General features: G+C 46.0%; 1 protein-coding gene across 1 annotated transcript in view; it reads left to right on the top strand.

Annotated features, from left to right (window-relative positions):
* Disc1 (DISC1 scaffold protein) overlaps window positions 1-19,908 on the top strand; it is a 211,010-nt gene that overhangs the window by 112,065 nt on the left and 79,037 nt on the right. Inside the window, exon 9 of the mRNA XM_040755305.1 lies at window positions 329-517. Within this exon, the coding sequence (XP_040611239.1) occupies window positions 329-517 (189 nt within the window). The remainder of the gene's footprint in view (window positions 1-328; window positions 518-19,908) is intronic.

The following is a 19,908-nucleotide window of genomic DNA, read 5'->3' as shown; positions in this document are numbered from 1 at the left end:
CACTGATAGATGAAGGCTGCTGAAGGAGGGGGAATCATTTGCCTTTGGGGTCATGGGTTCTCGTAGGTTGCTCATGCCTTGGTGGATGACCTCCACACCCATGTGCATATGGGCTGCATTAATGGGGGGGTTGTTAATAACGACAACAAAGAGACAAGAAGTTGGAAGGAGACAGGGTGTAGGCACTAGAAGGAGGTGGAGGGAGGTGGTCATGGACAGATATGGTCAATATGCATTGCATAACTATATGAATCTTTCAAGAATATGAATACTGTTGCAATTCACACACATAACCTCCTTTTCTTCTGTCTCCTACCCTGTACTGCAGGAAGTCACTTCTGTACAGCCAAAGAGCTCACGGAGGAGATTTGGGCGCTGTCGTCAGAGCGGGAAGGGCTAGAGTCGCTCTTGGGCAGGCTGCTGACACTCAGCTCCAGGAGTGTCAGCAGGCTGGGCAGTGTCAAAGAGGACTACATCAGGTGCAGACAGGACCTGGCACTCCAGGAAGCCGCCCACAGTGAGTAGCCCGCAGCCACAGCCTTGGTACAAGTTAGTGATGATGATGTTATTAGACTGTGTGGTCAGATCACCTCACTGCACCTAGCCAGTCCATGGGGGACATTGTTGGCAAGAGCCTTGGGCAATGGAGTAGGGTCACCTATCAGCATTTGCTTTGCTCTTCAAATGGGACAATTTCCCTTTCTCTGAACTTTCCCACTTTCTGCTCCGCTTTTGCTGGTACACGCGGTTGGCTGTGGAGCGTCCTCCCTGGGTACACAGCCTGAGTTGAAGGTGCCTCCCCTGGTCCAGTCTTCAAGGATGCAGGCCACAGGCTGATGCTGAGGGAGCGACTCTTCTATTGGGCTATGCTCTGAGGTTTGATTCCCTCCCCAGGAGGTAGGACAGAGGCCATTGGTGTCCTGTACCCAGGTCCTGGCATGCCAGAAGACTAGCACAATATGCCCTGTGGTCCACTTAAGTCCACTTAAGAACTGGTACCACCTGGATGTTCCATAATTGATGTCAGGGAAGATTAATGTTCCAAGTCCAAACAAGGAAATGTCACTCCATCTGGCAGAGGTTAAGCATGTCATTTTGGGATGAGCAAACTAGGTTTTAAAGTTCTAGTAAATTGTGTGAGGTATGGTTTCTCCCCATGTTTGAATCAAAGAGATGGCCAGTGGTCATGGTGTCTCTTGCCAGTGAAGCCTCAGCTGGCTCAACAGTTCAGAGCCGAGCACCATTTCCTTTTACTCTTTTAAAAAATACTTAGTTTTTATTTTGAAGTATGTTTGGGTGGCGGGGTTTGAGCGTGTTAATGCAGTGCCTATGGAGGCCAGAAGAGGGTGTCAGGTCCCCTGGAGCTGGTGTTAGAGTTACCATGTGTGTGCTGGAAGGAGAACTCAGGTCCTCTTCAAGAGCAGTCAGCGTTCTTAACCACTGGGTCATCTCTCTGCCCCTCCCCTTTTTATTTCTTTGAAAAGTTTTAAAACTTGATTATTATTGTGCACCGCTCACACAGAGGCCAGAGAGCAAATTTCAGGAGTTAGTTCTCTTTCTCCACCGTGGCATGGGTTCACCGAGCTTGCACAGGCCTCCGCCCGCTGAGCCGTCTCACACATCCCAGTCCTCCCTTCACTCTTAACGGCCAAACATTCTGTTTATTTGTTTGTTTATTTTGCCAAATAGGCAGCCCATGGCTGCGTGTGAACCGTCCATGAGCACAGTGGGGGGGGGCTGCAGCCCCCAGGCCCTGTAAGCGGCCTACTTCACTGGGGGGGGGAGCTGCAGCCCCCAGGCCCTGTAAGTGGCATACTTCACTGGGGGGGGCTGCAGCCCCCAGGCCCTGTAAGCGGCATACTTCACTGGGGGGGGGGCTGCAGCCCCCAGGCCCTGTAAGCGGCATACTTCACTGTGAGAGTCAAGCTGGTTGGATCTCCAGCAGGCTTTTGCTGTTGATTTTTTTAAAATCTATGAATAAGGAAAAATGAAATGTTTCATAGTGTTATCACTCAGCTTTTATACAAGACGGGGGATGGATTCGATCTAAGAGTGAAGAAGATGTAAACAGATTTGAGCAAATCTAACCCAACGATATTTTCATCTGAATAGTGAGTGAGCTCTTGAAACCATTAATATCTTTTTAAAAAAAGCTCTGTGCAGTACTTCTGAATCTCATCATTGTTACTTCACTAAATACTCTCGAGATGATGAATAAAACATAAACAAGTGGGGGGGCTGTTGCACGGGACGTCTCTAAGCTGCAGATGGCTTGGGTGGGGATCCGTGTGCTTCATGCTAGGATTATGCTGGGTCAGCCACCCTCTCCCTGGGTGTTTTCTCGCATGTGCTTGAGGCTGAAGCTCGTTTCCAACCAGTCTGAGGAGATGTGGATTTGGGTCACCCAAATTAACAATCCAGTGTTGGTAAGGATGTGGGTAGCAAAGATATAGACAATGAGTCTCCGAGACCGGAGAGATGGTTTATGGTTAAGTTTGGTCCTCAGCTCTCATACGGTGTAGCTCCCAGGGATGTGAGGCCAACCTTGGCTATCACCATCTTCTGACATCTATAAGGACTGTGCTCACATGTACACATATATACATAGCCAGGCCTAGCATAAATCCTTGAAAAGAAAATAAATTCACCTATTGGAATGCAATAGAACCAGATCATAGTCTGGGTTCAGCTGCTTTTGAACCTTGAGAATCAGAAAGTCAGAGGGGACCCAGTGTTCAAGTTCAAATGTAGCTCAAGCAAGAAAGAGCAGGAGAATCTGTATCTGTATAGTACCATAACTTTCTTTAGTCTTCAATAAAATTCCTGTTTCTTAGGTCTTAAAATTAAAAAAAAAAGTTATGTGTGTGTATTGGGGGAGAGGGTTGTACCTATGGTGAGTGCAGTGCCCTTGGAAATCAGAAGAGGGCTTTGGATCCCCTGGAGCTGAAGATACAGGCAGTTTGTGAACCCTCAGATATGAGTGTTGAGAACTGAATTCAGGGCCTTTGCAAGAGGAGTACATGTTTTTAATTGCTATGCAGCCCATAGATGAAACATCTTAAGATAAAACAGAAATGAACAGTATATAGCATTGTGTTCATTTGTGTGTATGTCGGGTATGCATATACATGTGAGTGGAGGTCAGAGGCCAACCTTGGCTGTCACTTCTTACACTTTCTACTTTGTTTTATTTTGAGGTTTTTCCCTAACCTGGAACTTACCAGTTTGGTCAGACTGATCAAAAAGCCCCAGGGGTCATCCTGCTTCTGCCTCCACAGGCCTGGGATTACCACTGTGCGTCTCTACACCCACCTTTTAATGTGGGCACTGGGAATTGAACTCAGGTCCTTGTGCTTGGAAGGCTATCTCTCTACCCCAATATAAAGCATTAAAAATATATATTATTTCCAACAATGGTTTCAAGGGTTGGAGAAAGCAGTACTGGAATGGATGGGCAGCTCTTAAGTTCAGAGACTTGAATTCTCTTGTTTTATTCTTCTGAGCCCCTTATTATATGACACACATGTAGATGCCAGATCCAGCCAGGAGACACAAAGACAGAACATAGTTGTCCCTGTCACAGCTTCCTGTAGGAATCTGCACATGCCTTCCTACTGCCACACTGTTGTGAACTTGACCTTGGTATGTGATGGAAGTCAACTGCATGGGTGATGAGAAGAACTGTCCTTACCCTGGGCAGTTGTGTGCCCTGTGAAGGTCTAAGGTTCTGTTTCTGTAGAAAAAGGCAAACATTTCTGGTCCAAGGACCAATCAGCAGTGTTGCTCACACAGAGAGCTCTTAGTGATAGGCCTCTGGTGTCCATCAGGAATGGACTGGCCTGCCTCACCATGGAGATGTCATTGTGTCTTCTCTCCCTGGTGAATTCATTGAGAACAGAACATGGCCTGTAAGTCTTACAGGATTATCTTGGGACCCAGCATGGTGGCCTTATGCCCCAAGTCTTTGTTCACTTGCAGGGGCTAGCTAGATAGTGGGGGTAAGGTGTTCTTTCTCATTTTGGACTGTGGGTGAAGACCTTGGATCCCCTTTCCAGCATAATGAAAGCAGTGACGAGGGTGATGCTTTCCTGGGTGATGATGGCCTGGTCTTGTTTGGATATTTATTGTCTTGCTTTATTTTTTGAGACAGGGTCTTTTGTAGCTCAGACTAGCCTTCAACCTGATGTGTAGTTGAGGATGACCTTGAACACCTGATCCTCCTGCATCTACTTCTTCAGGATTGGAATTAGAGGTGGGCAGTACCTAATAACTAGTTTGTGCTGTGCTATAATTGAACCCAGGACTTTGCACATGCCAAGAAATCACTCTACCAGCCAAGCTGCATCCTTAGCCTTGGTTTAGCTGTTCAGATTGTGGTGATGGGAAGGGGACAGAAACATGGCAATCTCAAGGGCAAAGGGAGGCAGACATGGCCACTTACTTTGAATCCATAGGTTTCTGTTATGGTAATACACTCCTGTGAAGAGAAGAAGAAAGACTTTAAGTTCTGAGACTGCAAGTCACACATTTAAATTCTGAGGAATGTTGAATATAGTGGAGTAAAATGAAAAGCCAAACGTCTCCTGCATCCCTGGAATACTTAACAGAAATTAACTACCAGCCTTTCATTAATATGCATTCAATTTTTTAATAAGGGAAGGTGGGATGTAAAAAATTAGTAACTGATTTTAGTTAAAAAAAAGAACTTTAAGATTTATACAGCTGTTTCTCCATCTCCTGTGTATAACTTGATAATCTGTATTGTACTTTATTAATATTGTTGATTTCACACTGGAACTCAGATATAAAGAAACCAATGTGGAGGGAAGAGATTTCATCACAGAGTAATCAGGGATAGAATTTAAATAGGACATCATTAACATGGTAATGCATTTCTTCTAGTTCTGCAGGCTCCCTGAGTAGATCTGGGTCCACAGCTGGTGAGCTTCTGGGACTCCCTATTGGGAATCATTAGGTTCAGAAAGCAGCTTCCAGGGAGAAGGCTAAAGGGTAGGATTTCATATTTATGGGCTGTTGGTCCACAGCCTCCTGTTTAACTCAGCCCTCTTTTAAGAACTGGGGAGGTAGAAAGCAGGTTGGGTGACACAAAGGCATGACTTGACAGTTTTCTACTGATGGCTCAGGGTTGACCAAATGTCCACATGGACAAGATCTGCATTTAACTTTGGATTCCCTCCTAAATTCTGAGCTTGAATTAGCCAACAGAAGGAAATGTGCTGAAATGAAGGGATCTGGATTCTTTTTATTCTGATGTCCAAGGTGCAACCCTTACAGAGGTTTGTTTGTATCTGTAGCTGTGGTGTCTCACTTAGAGAGCCCATGAGTTGCATACTCTGTACATGTAGACACTGCCCCTCCATACTCACCAGCTATCTTCAAGAGAAACCCCCAAGATAAATAAGAACCTAAGAATCAGACCTCCCTTCTTTTCTAGGATGGGGGTAGGAAGAAACAGAAACCTAGGAAATTCATCTAGTAAGGACACAGATGAAGATAAGTAAAATATTAAAAAGAGACAGAAGATAGTGTCAAGTACTAAGGACTTTGGATGAGGTATGGTTGTAGCAGTCTTTCTCTTGGGCCACCAACCCCCAAATCATGACACAGGGACTTATTATTAGTTATAAATGCTCAACTTTAGCTTAGATTCCTTTCTTGCTAGCTTTTTCATTTTAGAATTTTATTTAATTAACAGTTTTTCATTTATTTTACATACTGATCACAGTTACTCCTCCTCTCCCAACCCCCCCCCCCTACTTCTCTGTCTCTATTCAGAAAGGGCAGGACTTCCATGGGCCTAAACAAAGCATGGCATATAAAGTTGAGGTAGGACTGAGCTCCTTCCTCTGCATAAAGGCTGGGTAAGGTAATCCAACATGGGGAACAGGTTCCCTGAAGCCCTTGCTAGCTCTTATACTTTATTTTAGCCTGTTTCTCTTCATCCGTGTTTTGCCTCAGGACTTTTTACCTTCCTTTCATTCTGTACATCCTACTTTCACTGCTTGCTCTGTGTCTGTCTGTCTGTCTGGCAACTGGCTGGTCCTGGGCATCTCCCTCTTTGTCTCCCTCTCTTCATCTTTCTGCCTTGTTCTCTCCCCTCATTCCTAGATCCCTCCTCCTACTTATTCTCTCTCTCTGCCAGTTCCACCTATCCCTCCTCTGCCAAGCATTCAGCTTTTTATTAGACCAATCAGGTGCCTTAGGCAGGCAAGGTAAAACACCAACACATTTTTATATAATTAAACAAGTGCAGCGTAAACAAATGTTACACATCTTTACATAGTTAAAGTAATATTTCACAACATATGATGTGATGAGCCTCCTAAAAGAGCAAAAAGATAGTTGACCTTAACATCTGCCTGCCTCAAAGGTCCCTAAAACCCCTCAGTGTTTATTATATGTAATTTCCTCTGGTGGTTTTGATTCAGTGATTTTGATTAGTCTTCCCTGAAACATGTATTTATCCCACATAGGACATACTATGTCCTACTTTTTTTTCCAGAGATGGGGTTTCTCTTTGTAGCCCTTGCTGTCCTAGAACTCACTTGGTAGACCAGGCTGTCCTGGAACTCAGAGATCTGCATGCCTCTGCCTCCTGGGTGCTGGGATTGAGGATGTGTGCTACCATACCTGGCTCCATGTCCTAGTTTTAGTCCTATTTAATTTGTTGTACCTCTCATTCTCCTTCAATAGCACAAGGTTTTCAGGAAATACAGAGGTAGGGAACATGGAATCAGGCAACACAGAGTCAGGGAACATGGAGCTAGGAAACATAGAGCCAGTAATACAGAGCCAGGGAACATAGAGCCAAGGAACATGGAGCCAGGGAACACAGAGCTAGAGGACACAAAGTCAGGAGACATGGTGCCAGGGGACAAGGAGCCAGGAACACAGAGTCAGGGAACATAGAACCAAGGAACACAGAGCCAGGGTATACAGAACTAGGGGACATGGAGCCAGGAACATGGAGCCAGGAACACAGAGCTGGGGAACATGGATCCAGGGACACAAAAGCAAGTAAGGATACAGAAAGGTAAGGATCTCTCAAAGCCTACAGGGACAAAGCTGGGTGAGACTGACAGTGATTGGGATGAACAAGGTATGCATGGTGGTCAATCTTCATTGTCAAGTCGCTGAGTCAGCTCCCTGTCTCCATATTATAACCCTGTGCTTCTTACCTCCATGATAACTAGTTGTATTTCCCTGGTTACATGTTCCTTGTTCTGTATTCCCTGGTTCTGTGTGCCCTAACTTCACGTTCCCTGGGTCTGTGTTCCCCGATTCCATGTTCCTGTACAATGCATTAGCTCCCCCGCCCCATGGGACTGCATGATGGTTTTTGTGTATGACATACCTAATTGAAGTGCATAGCTCTGTGACAGCCACTTTGTATAGAGGAGAACCTTGACTCCATGCTGTAGGGTGTCTCTTATACATCTGCTAGATCTTCAGTTTCCCAGATTGTTCTTGGCAACCACATTCCAGATGCCCTGAGCTTGGGGAACTGCAGAGGTCCATGGTTACATTCACATACTCAGGCTGCTGAGAAGGTTCTAGCAGAGTTCCATGCTTCTCGGAGGACAGCTCACTGCTGGGTTTGGGCCAGGTTACCTGGGTATGGGAACTGTAGCATGCACTGAAGATCTTGTCACACTCCTTAGTCACTGAGGGATTGAATCCTACCCCTGAGATTAACTGAGGGCAGTCAGTCAAACAGCCTCGGGACTATGGTCCATATTTCTAATGTATCTAATGATTTTAAAGTAATTGTTACTCTGATGGTTCCTAGAATTTAGGTGGAAACAACCCGGTTCTGTGACTGGTAACGTCTTTTGTCCAGCTCCTCATGGGCCTCATCTTCCATTGCTCTTTACTGTGTTCTCAGTTTGCATTTCTGGGTGCCTTGCTTGTGCACAGAGGAGTCAGGTATCGTGTGGATTTAGTTGTTAGAGAAGGAGCAGTCTCTGATATGTCATCGTCCCTCTTCAGTAGCATGTCCTCTCTCGTCTCTTCTGAGAGGCAGGCATTGTGCCAGTGCTGGACACCCATGTAATCACTTCAGCCCTGGACCACTAATGCTTCTGACTCTGTTGGGAGGGCTGTTTCACACACAGGGAAACTGATACAAAGAGGACTGCATCCTGTGGTTCCATGGGAAGACACCTGAGCAGGAATCTGTTGCATCCAAGCTTTTTACCTCGACATAGGGTTTTGTTCTGTTTGATTGGATTCCTAATAAAAGAGGCTCAATCTCACCACCACGGCTGAGTACAGTAATGTGGAAGCCTGGTGATAGCCAGAAGCCCACTGAGGGACCTGGTTTTTGGTGACTATGTTGCACAGGAACCTGCTGATGTTAGACCTTAACAAACCAAATCCCTTCTTCATTACGTCTGAGGAAAGGCTCTTCTCATGCTACCTCTACCATTAAAGTAGAGGGGAGGAGAGATGGGTACATCTTCTGGCCGGTGAAACACTGATCTCGCTTTTCCCATTATCATTTCCCATCTGCTTCACTCAAGCCACTAAAGCAGTATTTTGTGACCATAGAGATTTTTTCTTCCAAAACTATGCTGTGATCTCCTGGGTTGGTGGCATATGTGGCCATAGAAGCTGAAGGAGGGATCTCTAGAAGGTGGCAGACAAAAATTTTCCATGTTTTTGGAGGTTGGTGGACAGGATGGCCTGTGAAACTGTCATGGGGTTCTCTGTGGGACACAGTCTGTGTGGACACAGGCATAAGATGCTGCTGGACCATGCAGCAGAGGACCAGCTTTTCTCCTCATCCATCACCATGGCTCTCCCCTCCTCTTCTGGAGTATTCTGCATCCTTAGCGCCCATCACCTACTCCTTGCATCCTTCTGGCTCCATCCTGATCTCTTCCCCATTACCAGTAGTGCACTGCATCCCTTGTGCAGTGCCTCTTACTGACCCCAGGAGTCTACACAACTCTGTCCACATCCCCTGTCCTCATTGCCTACACTTGCAGCTCATGTCTTCTGGTTTCAGGCCTGATTCTGAAAGGGTGGTCATTATTTCTGCCTTCATGCTCCATGACTGTTCATTCCGTTCTGCCATGTTTAATGGAATCCTTAATGGTATCTATGAAGAAGCCCACAGACTATAAATAAACACCCTCTTTGGTACTAAAAGGGTTTTGTACAATATAAAATTTAGAGCACATTTTTTCCAAGAAGAGCTCTGACATTAATATTCATAGCAATCCCAAAGTGGAAGCTATTCTGTCTTAGCGTAATGAGTTTACGGCATGTTTCAAAGTCAGTTGCAATTGTGCTTTTTGCCATGACAATTAGAAAGGTCATCTTGTCTTGCAGGCTCCATTACAGCTGTAAACCAGCTTGTGGCTGTCACTGTGAAATGTATTAGGGCACCTGTGTGCAAATACAAGGGGGAGATGGACTTCTACCCCGGAAGTGCAATTGTTCCTGTCTAATGACCAAACCCAAGCATGCCTTAGATGGTATAAGGACAGAGAAACTTCTAAACTAAATTCTGTCTTTTCATTGATTAAATTGTTTGAGTCCTATAAAGTTAGATATAATGAGGTCCCTAGACATTGGACAGAGAAACTTGACATTAAGACACCCATCTGTTTCTGATCTCTGTTTTTCTGTGTCACTTAGAAAACCAGCTATCAGCCGGGCGGTGGTGGCGCACGCCTTTAATCCCAGCACTCGGGAGGCAGAGGCAGGGGAATCTCTGTGAGTTCGAGGCCGGGCTGGACCGACAGTCTCCAAAACAATACAGAGAAACCCTGTCTTGTAAAAACCAAAAAAAAAAAAAAAAAAAAAAAAAAAAGAAAAGAAAGAAAGAAAGAAAACCAGCTATCTACATTGACATGTAGAAATGTTATTGTATTTGATCCCCATGGAGAACTTTGATGCAGGGATTGGGAGGGGATAGATTCAGGAAAGTAGATTTTCTATGGGTCCTGTAGAGATGCGGAGGGGCTGGTGTCAGGATGGTAGGCTTGCATGTGTATGACGTGATGTTTTACTCTTTTGGCTTTTTGAGGGGCCTACCACCCAGCTCCCAAATAAATCATACACAGAAGCTTTTTCTTAGTTATAAATGACCAGCCTTAGCTTGGCTTTGTTTCTTGTCAGATTTTCTTAACTTTAAATCATCCTGACTACCTTTTGCCTTTGGGATTTTTACTTTACTTTTGTATATCTTACTTTCACTCTTACTCTGTGGCTGGCTGGGTGGCTGGGTGGCTGGGTGGGCCCTGACATACTCCTCCCCTTGTTCTCTTGTTGCTCTTCTCTCTCTCTCTCTCTCTCTCTCTCTCTCTCTCTCTCTCTCTCTCTCTCGTTTCTCCTTCTATTCATTTGCTCTGCCTGCCAGCCCCACCTACTCCTGCTGTGTTACTGGCCATTCACCTCTCTATTAAACCATCAGGCACAGTAAAACAGCTTCACAGAGTTAAACAAATGCAGCATAAACAAAAGTCACACACCTTAAAATAATATTCTACCACACATATGGAACTTCTAGAATTCCGGGGAGATGAAAGAAGTCAGTGGGAACACGCAGGGTCAGTGGCTGATGTGGGGAAGTATGGAGGTGGTCTGGTTTGACAGTGCACATTGATTGCCATGCTGAGTCTCATAGCTGAATTTCTCTCTGTACTGGCTACTTTTCCCATTTCTGTTACCAAATCCCTGACAAGAAAGTACTACGGGCTTTTGAAAGATGGAAACAGCATCTAGGCCCAGTCTGCCAGAGTGTCCAGGGAATAAATTGGACAAAGTCTGATAATAGCTGAGGATGTGGGTGAATATTGATAACTTGCATAGCAGAGTTAAACAGGGAACATCTCAAAACAGGGAGAGCAAGTCCCTAGTCTATCCTGGTGTGTTCTCTGTGAGAGAGGGGGAAAGGGGACAGCTTTCCTGCCTCTAAGAACTTGCAAAAGGACATTGTATTAGAACTGTTTCAAAAAGAAGGGACCTTCTATTTAAAAGGAACACAGCAAGATTGTGGATGACCTCAGAGTTTTCTGATATGCTTTCCTTCTGGAGTGATCAGAGACCTGGGCTCTTTGCTGTCTGTGTCAGCCTTCAAAGATACAGGACCCACCAGTAGATAGCCCAGTGCTTCAGTGCTGGGTTTTGTGAGGCTGACAGTGTCACCTCATGTCTCAGACACCCTTTCAGGGAAACTGGCTTTGGCAGCATGTGGAGGTCACAGTCAGGGCAGCAGTGCTTGCCGAGAATGCATGTCTGAAGAGATCTTCTGTCCGTGACTCTAGTGGAGCCCCACAACCCACAGAACCAGCACGCACCCGGCCTTCATCAGCAGCATCCCCCACTTCCAGACCCTTCTCCACACCAGTGGCTGTCACTGTAAGTGTCCTTACTTGTCTGTAGCATTGGATTTCAAGAACCTGAGTCTACTTTTGATCTGTCTTCTCCCAAGGCAGTCTTAAGCCCCTAAGAATCCATCTGCTGATGAGTCCTTGCTCTGACCCCACATTTACTGCAGAATCTGAGGCTGTGATTCACTTCTCAGTGCTATGCACTGACGCTGGACGTGCAGGTGACCGCCTCCATGCCCAGTCTTTTGTGTCATTGTGATCAAATAGAAAGGAAACAATGGAAGATGATTTATTTTGGCTCTTGATCTTGCAAGGTTCTGTCCATCGTAACAAGGAGGGTGAGTTAGAGAGCAGAGCAGCTCACAGCACGGCTGTCAAGAATCATGGGGGGGGGCATAGGAAGGGGCTTGGGGAGCTAGAGCACCCAAGGACACACCCCAGTAACCCAGTCCCACCATTACAAAGGCTGAAAATGAAAGATTAGGATATCAGTTTTGGAGCCAGTTGGAGCAGAGAAACCAGTGAAGAGGCATCCTCGCCTTTGTTGGGAAAGGGACTAGTGTGGGGACATTGTTCTCTGAGCTCAAGGCCAACCTGGGGCATTTCCCAGGGAGGAAGCTGCTGCTCTGACTTCACAGAGTGAAAATTAGTGATTCAGAAACTTCCCAGCTAGAAAGTGATAGGATATGATCCATTACCAGCCTGCTGACCTTCAAAGCCTCAATAGAGAACAATTCCAAATGATTTTCCTTTCCTCCTTCTGGGAACTGAACTTAGGTCATCAGGTTTGGCAGCAAGTGCCTTTACCTTCTTACCCGTCTCCCTAAACCCCTCGTGGTGTTAAATCACCCGTCTTACATGCTCCTTGCTTACGGAATCTTCATTTTCATCACCAGGAGATTGTTTTATGTGGGGTGTGTTCTGGGGAAATGGCATTTGTTTTTCTCTTCTTCATTTGATACATCCACAAAGGGAGGCGAGGCTCCAATTTGTGGCTCAATATGAAATTTGAAAAATCTATAGTTGTCTGTTCTCACTGAACATTTTCACATGTACATTCGATAAAGATTCTGAATGCTACGTCAGCACTTAATTTGCTGGAATGTCCCAATGAAATCACCGTAGTAGTGTGTGAATCCAGATCTGAAATGCCCTTAGTGGGTGAGTGCTGTGCCTTGTGGGCTGGCCCACTCCTATGGTGCTCTGCTCTCTGGCTTTTGTACTCACAGCTTTGTTTGTGGCTTGGCTCCACACATGCTGAGGCTTCAGGGAATATAAACTCATACAAATATTTGTTGAGCTGAGTGAGCAACTGTGGGAGGGGAAATGAGCTGTTCCATGTATATGGAAATCTTTGAGCTCTGGACTGGACCATCTTCACCTGATCTGGAGCACTGAAATCTGAGAGTCCCGCGGTATGTGAGACAAAGCAGAGCCGGGACTCCCTGCAGTGGAGGGGAGGGGAGGAGCCTGAGAGTGGCTGACTCTCCTTCACTCTGCAGCTTCATGTTGCTGGGTGTCAATCATGATGCTGTGGAAACCTACAGTTGCTGATCTTGCGTTTCATTTCCTGACATGCTCTTCCAGCTCCAGCAGCTCTGTGAACATCATGAGTTCACGTTGTCCTTCATCCATGTTCAGGATCGTGGCACAAGGGCTGGGAACCTTCTGTGAAGCCTGTAAGTCCTTGCTGCAACATGGCAGGGGATTGGTGTCCCTGTGTAAGCAGTCACTTGGTTCTACTCAGGGAGGAAATGATGTCCCAGTGATGTCACGGGTTCCTTTCCATTTCTTGGACTTGGTGTTAGATCTCCCATCTTTCTGGCAAATACCTGAGAGGAACAACTTCAAAGAAGAGAGTTTATTTTGGTTCAGGGTTACTTCAGACCATGTGTATCTGGTTCCATTGCCTCTGGGCCTTTGGGGGAGGCAGAAGCCATCATGATGGGAGGATGCTTAGTATAGCTGTTCAACCCCTGTATCCAGGAAGCAGAGAGTATAAGCAGAGGAAGCCAGAGCCACACCTCTAGTGATCACCTTCCTCTAACCAGGCCCGGCCTTCCACAGCCCTGCCCTCTGCCAGTCATCTATTCAGAATTTGAAGCCATGGATGGGTTAAACCACTGAGTCCTCGTGGTCTAGTCACCTCTGGAAAGACCCTGACAGCTGTATAGCCAGGAGTATGCTTTACTAATCACCTAGGCATCTCTCCATACGATCGAGTTGACACTACATCCAATGTCTCCCTGGTGTGAGGACCAGATTTCAGGTTCAAACTTGCCTTCACAATGAAACCCAGCTCCTACAATCTCCTCTGTTGACACTGAGTCCATCTGATGTGGGCACGTTCTCACTTACAATTTGTTTAAATTTTGTATTTGATCTTCTACACTTTTGTCATTTATGGAACTCAGAGCTGTGTGGAGAGCCACCACCACCTGGGAGTCACCCTGGATGGGTTTAGCCTGAGTATTGTCCACATGCCATTTGCTGCTGGGCCTTGGTTTCCTCACGGTAGATGTATAGCCTGTAGTAGATATTCCATAAGGACCTGCCAGTTGTCTGGGCGATGCTGAGAATTTACTCTATATGGTGTAGTTTCATTACTACAGATAAAATAACTTGAGAGGGTTGCTTTCGGTTCATGGTTTCAGAGGATTCAGCCCATGTCAGCAGACTTCATTGCTCCTGGGCCTGTCGTGAGTTAGCGCATCATGGTGGAGGGGCATGGCGGAGCAGAACTGCTCACCTCATGGTGACTGGGAGCCAGAGAGACCGTTGTAAAGCACTGTCCTCTGCGCCAGTCCATCATCCCCATGAGATCAGCTGTGGCTACTTGTGACCACTGACATTCGTCCTAGAAGGAGGGGGTGAGGAGAGTTACTGGGCCTCCCCCATTCCTTCTAGACATCTGAATGCAATCTTCTCTTAATTACTCACGATCTTGGGAGTCTCAGGGAGGGGCTAGATTATACAGGCTGGGAGAGGGTCACAGGAACGGGTCCCATCCAGGTGGCTGTTAGAAAGCTACTATCCATGTTGAGTGAAGACTTTCCAGTGTGACTGCTTTTGGGCCACTCATGCACTGAAGTAAGGCTAAGAAATTCACTAGTTCCCCAGGAATTGTACTTTGGTTTGCTGATGGTACCTTATGAGGGGGAGTAGACATTGCTCATTTTACCCCAAGCAACACCCTTACTCTCCACCACCTTTCAATAATCGTTAAATGATTAACTCATCAGTGGATTGGTCCAAGCTCTTATGACCCAATCACTTCCAAAGTCCCCATCCATTAGTCTATAACACACAGGCAAATAGAAACCCATGACTGTTAGGGGGGAACCTTGGCTAAGGTTTGGTCTATTTTCTCCTAGAGTCAACCCAGGCAGAGTGTAGGGTGATTCCTCACTGTTAGAAGTAGACAGGCCACACCACATGGAGAAAGAACAGGGCCAGGTCTCAACAGCATGGTTTCTATAGCTGTTTCTTCTAAGAACTATCAGGAAGGTATATGCCCTGCTCCTACAACCTCACCTTCGAGTCTGGCTCCTCGGAAGGTGCTGGGACACAGAGAGATTTGCAGCCATGTACTCAACTCTACAACTGGTTGAGTCCCAGGGAAGATTAACTTGGGCCACCTGCCGTGCTAAAGGCGGTTGTTGAATAAGTCTACCGAGCAGCAGAGCGACCAGCCGCTTGTGTCAGTTGTGCGGTTTCGGCACTAAGTCGAGTGGCTCAGTAATTCAGTCGCCCTGTAAGATGTGGCCCCACTGATGTCTGTCTGTGAGAATGTGTTCACGGGTGTGAGTTGATCAGGTATGGGATCCAGGGCAGAGACCTGCTGTTGCGAGCTATAAAAGGCTGGTGATATGATTGAAGTTTGTGTCCACCTGGGTGTGGGAAAGATTTCACGCCTCTTCTGCAGCAGATAAGTAAAAATCAATAGGGGAGGGCTTTTTGAGAAAGGCTGAGCTGTCTGGCATCATTTCATGTTTACAGAATAAATTGACTTTTCATAGTTCTGGGTCTTACAGCACAAGTCTTCTAACAGTGGGAAGAATATGACATCCCATAGATTTTCCTAGTTTCTGAAAAGGGTTAAAGACTTTGGTGGCCAAAGCCATTCAGCGTGGCATTAGAACAAGAGAGGGTATTCTGTGTCAGAGGAGAGGAATGTTTACAGAAACTCTTCAGGGTTGAGCAGACAGGATGGGTGGGGGTGGGGGAGTCTTCCAGAAAGACTTTGGGAAAACAAGGTCCAGTTTCTGTCCCTCATTGCTCTGTGCCACCACATTTTTGCCCAGTGAGGACACCGTACTCATCTGTATCTTTACTCATGGTTACTTGTTTCCTGCCCCTCTCATCTCTCCTGGCTTTGAAGGAGACCCGTTTCCCCACCCTGCCCCATCACTGCTCTGGTCTTTGAATTGTGCTCTATCTTTCTAAGCCAAGGCAGCTTCTTCCACCTGAGTGAGGGGGTATCTATGCACACGATTCTGGCAAGCTATGCTGACTACGTACCAGATGCTTCTTGGGCCAAACCTCTGAAAAGAATTCTGAATCTCACTGTTTTTTGCCTCTGAGTTAAATAAAATTTCCTCGTGTTTCTTTATCTAAAGAAAGTATTCAACTTAATTTTCTTTTGTTCCTGCAAATGTCATCACAGACAAATCCAAAGGATGACTTTACCGCAGATCCTCCCTGGGTCCCTCAAATCCTCCAGGGACCTAGCAAACATTTGGATAGATGCGTTCCTTTTGGAAATGTATCATCCAATTCAGCAGCATTTGTGAAGTCATGGCTGTAATTGTCTTAACATTGTGACATGGGATGGAGGTGTGACAGTGGCATCTCTGCCTGTCAGTCATTTGCTAAAGCCCTCCCCCAACCATAGGAGTACTTGGAGGGCTGTGTGAATATTGTTTAGCTTATGCCTCACCGGGGAAGTAGACATTAATGGTCTCGTTGTGGGGAAACTGAGGCCACGAGAGTGAAACACACCCATCCATACATGTAGCGCATGAATGACAGCTAGTGTTTGCAGGATTTTCCATCTGCAGCAGACATGTGGATTGCACACGATATGGGTTGTCAGCTTATTCGGTGAGGGGGTGGTGTAAGACAAACACCCACTTGATTAGGAGGTCGCAAAAGACAAATACCTCTTCATTAGCTTCACATCATCACAGCACGTACAAAGTTCATATCGAAGTGCCCTTGGGGTCTACAGGCTCATTGCCAAAAAATACCAGACTAATAAGAATTCCATTGTGATTGACACAGTTTATAAAACTTTTTAATGAAAATATAGTTTCATGTCAAACTCAGATAAATTTGGACTTTTAATAAGATGGTAGGGTCTCTTCCAGACCCTTTGGGTACATTGAACTCATAAAGCTGTCAGGAGACAGATTGCCATGTCTTTCCTGCACCAGGGTCTTTACCATTTCATCATTTCTTTGTAATCAGTCTTTTGGTCCTCATCTTCAAAAGAGTAAAAGGGCTAAGCAGCCAGGCCCTGCTTGTCCCTGGAGATGCAACTGCAGAGAGGAGGTGCCCAGATGAGAAGGCTGAGTGCACATTCAGGTGTGGTGATACATGCCTGGACTCCCCAAGTGGGAGAGATAGAAGGATCTTGAATACCAGGCCAGCACACACACACACACACACACACACACACACACACACACACACACACACACACACACGCATGTTCACTCACTCATACTGCATACAGATATACACACTAACAAACAATGCACCACCCCTAAAGCAACACAAAAGATAAAGAAGTGGGAAGTTTTCAAATAAAAGTGAGAAGAATGAGCGGTTATGGTTATCTTATTATGGCTATGGTTATGTTATGGTTATCTTATTCAAAAGTCTGGCATGTTGTCACATGAGGCTCCGTGACTGGCCTCTCCTTCTGTACTCAGAGGTTATTCCACAAGACACAGCAGTGTTCTAATTATATTAGGACAGATATTTCTTAATTTATTTTTTCAGCGATCATAAAAGCATGAAAATATCACACATTCATGGGATACCAGGTGGTGTTCTAACACAAGTGGGATTATTAAATCAGATTAAATGTATCTCTCTCTCCTTTGTGTTAGTACTGGAACTTGAACTCAGGGCCTTCAGTGTAGCAGGCAAACACTATGCTGGTGCGCTATATCCTTAGCCCTGTATTGTTTCTATTTATTTGTTTACATTTACTTATTTAGTCTGTGTGCATGCATGTGCTGCAGTGCATGTGTGGCCGAGAAGACAACTTGTAGGAGCTGGTTCTCTCCTTCTGCCATCTGTGGTTTAGAGATCAAATTCGGGTCATCAGACTTGTCACCAAGAGCTGTTATCTGCTGAACCCATCTCACTGGCCCAGCCCTATATTATATTTTGGTGAAAACACCTAATCTCCTTTCTTTTGGCTTTTGAAGTAGTCTATTATTATTTATACAGTCAGTTCATTTTGGAAATTTTGGCAATTAGAATTGTGATCTTGGTCTGAGCTAGTCTCTTCTGGAAGCTCTTCAGGCTGTCTAGCTGAGAACAATGCCATGTGTGGGGCTGCGACAGACTGAGTCCTGTGTCTACCCGCGTCAAAAGGGCCATCACTGAAAACCCCTAGAGACACCTGTGGAGACCCTGTCCCAAAGGGGAACAAGACAAGGCTAGAAAATGTCTTTTCACCCCAGATAAAGAAACTGCCAAATCACAGAAGCAATTCTACCCAAGTCCAGCTTGGCAAGTCAGTGAGTTTACTGGGGTTACATGCATGGAGCATGGAGGCTCCAAACAACTGAAGTCCTGAAGAGATCCCACCCCGTCATGGGTGACGACTCGCAAAACCTGTACTTCTGCAGTTCTCTATAGGGCTTGCAGTAGACAACTGTTGATTGTTTATATAACTTTGAGATGGGCCCTGTGCATCCTATAAGTTCCATGAGTTTCCCTGTTCCTCGTAAGAGGGATTTTTTAGAAAGGGATTTATTTTAAAGTGTGTGTGTGCAGGTGACTTCGGGTGTCATGGAGGCCAGAAGAAAGCATCAGAAACCCGGGAGTTATGAGCCTCCGGATATGGATACTGGGATCGTGTGCTCCTCCGCAAGAGCAGTGAGAGCTTTTACCTACTGAGCCGGCCCTTCAGCCCAGAGGGAATGTCTTAATCTTAAGTAAACAGTTATCCTTGTGCCCAACAGGCTATTTCCAGAACCCAATCTTTGCTGATGCTCTCCCCTGAAGCCTGCTTTCCACTCTCAGTTTTCATGTTCGGGAAGATCACCAAGGATGCTGGCCATCTACATTATCTGTATCCATTTGTGTCTATCACCATGAGAGCGGAACTGAAAGGGAATGAAGAAACCCTGGAGGCTCACACAGGAGGATATCAGGTCTCTGGCCTATTATGAATTCTTTTTTTGAGACAGGGTCTTTCTACATAGTCCTGCTGTCCCAGAGCTTGCTATGTAGACCAGACTGCCCTCAAACTCAAAGATTCACCTACCTCTGCCTCCTGAGTGCTGGGATTAAAGGTGCACACCACACCTCCCAGCTCTATTAGTCTGAGAACAAAGACTCTTTAGTTCAGTGAACACTGAATACATTTTAAAAGACTAATACCATAAGGAAATGATGAACCTTTGAGGAAACAGTTATCTTTTCACCTAATTTAAATATATTTGTACATATCCTGGCATGTCTGCCTAACCCTGGCCACACACATTACATTTCCCCTGCCCCCTCCCCACAGCTGTGGATAAATTCACTTCCTCTGACATCTTCGGATTCTGCCACTCTGGGTTCTTCAGGTGTGTCCTTTTATGACCCAGTGTCTCCTTTGCAAACACTAACTGTCTGTGCGGGAGGGGCAGCTCTGGGCCAGCGGGCCAGCGGAGGAGGATGCCATCCTAGAGGACACTATTGCTCTGGAAACAGATTCACAAGCTGTATTTGTCTGATTTGGGGGGTGCAAGTGTCATGGTCTTCTGAAAGTGACCAAAATCAACATTTAGCTCACTTCATCCTACCCTCTGTCTTGGGTCAGATTAACTGTCATGTTGCTGTCTCAACAACAGGGCACCAGTCTGTTCTGGACTGCCAGTCTCAGTCACGTGTGGGACTCAGTGCCAGCCACACAGTGTCCTGCCATTCCAGCCACTTTGCTCCTTTGGACTGGACATTTCTCACCTGTGAAATGAGAAATTGGAATTAATTGGATGTTGTTATGATAAAGCTCGAGGGGGACCTTGTGTGTGGGGCCATGGTGAATTCCACGTCAGGCGAGGGTGACCGAGGCGGGGACAAACACGCCAGACAGACAGTTTAAGTGAGAAGTTTTATTAGAAAAGGGAGGGAAGGAGGAAGGAAAGAGAAAAGAGGTAAAGAGACACAGAGAGAGGACAGAAGGGAAGAGGGAGACAGGGTAAGTCCTGTCTGTCCCAGGGGAGCTGCGGAAAAGAGAATTGGAAAAGAGAGCATAAGTGGGCGCGCGGAGAGGGGGCAGTCTTTAAAAAGGGTCCTTTGCACCTCCGTGCAGACTAGT

Source organism: Mesocricetus auratus, unplaced genomic scaffold (genome assembly GCF_017639785.1).
Source record: "Mesocricetus auratus isolate SY011 unplaced genomic scaffold, BCM_Maur_2.0 Super-Scaffold_100013, whole genome shotgun sequence".
In the NCBI taxonomy this organism is placed as follows: domain Eukaryota; kingdom Metazoa; phylum Chordata; class Mammalia; order Rodentia; family Cricetidae; genus Mesocricetus; species Mesocricetus auratus.
Note: the sequence above shows the minus strand (reverse complement) of the source record. Positions and strands in the feature narration are given on the sequence as shown.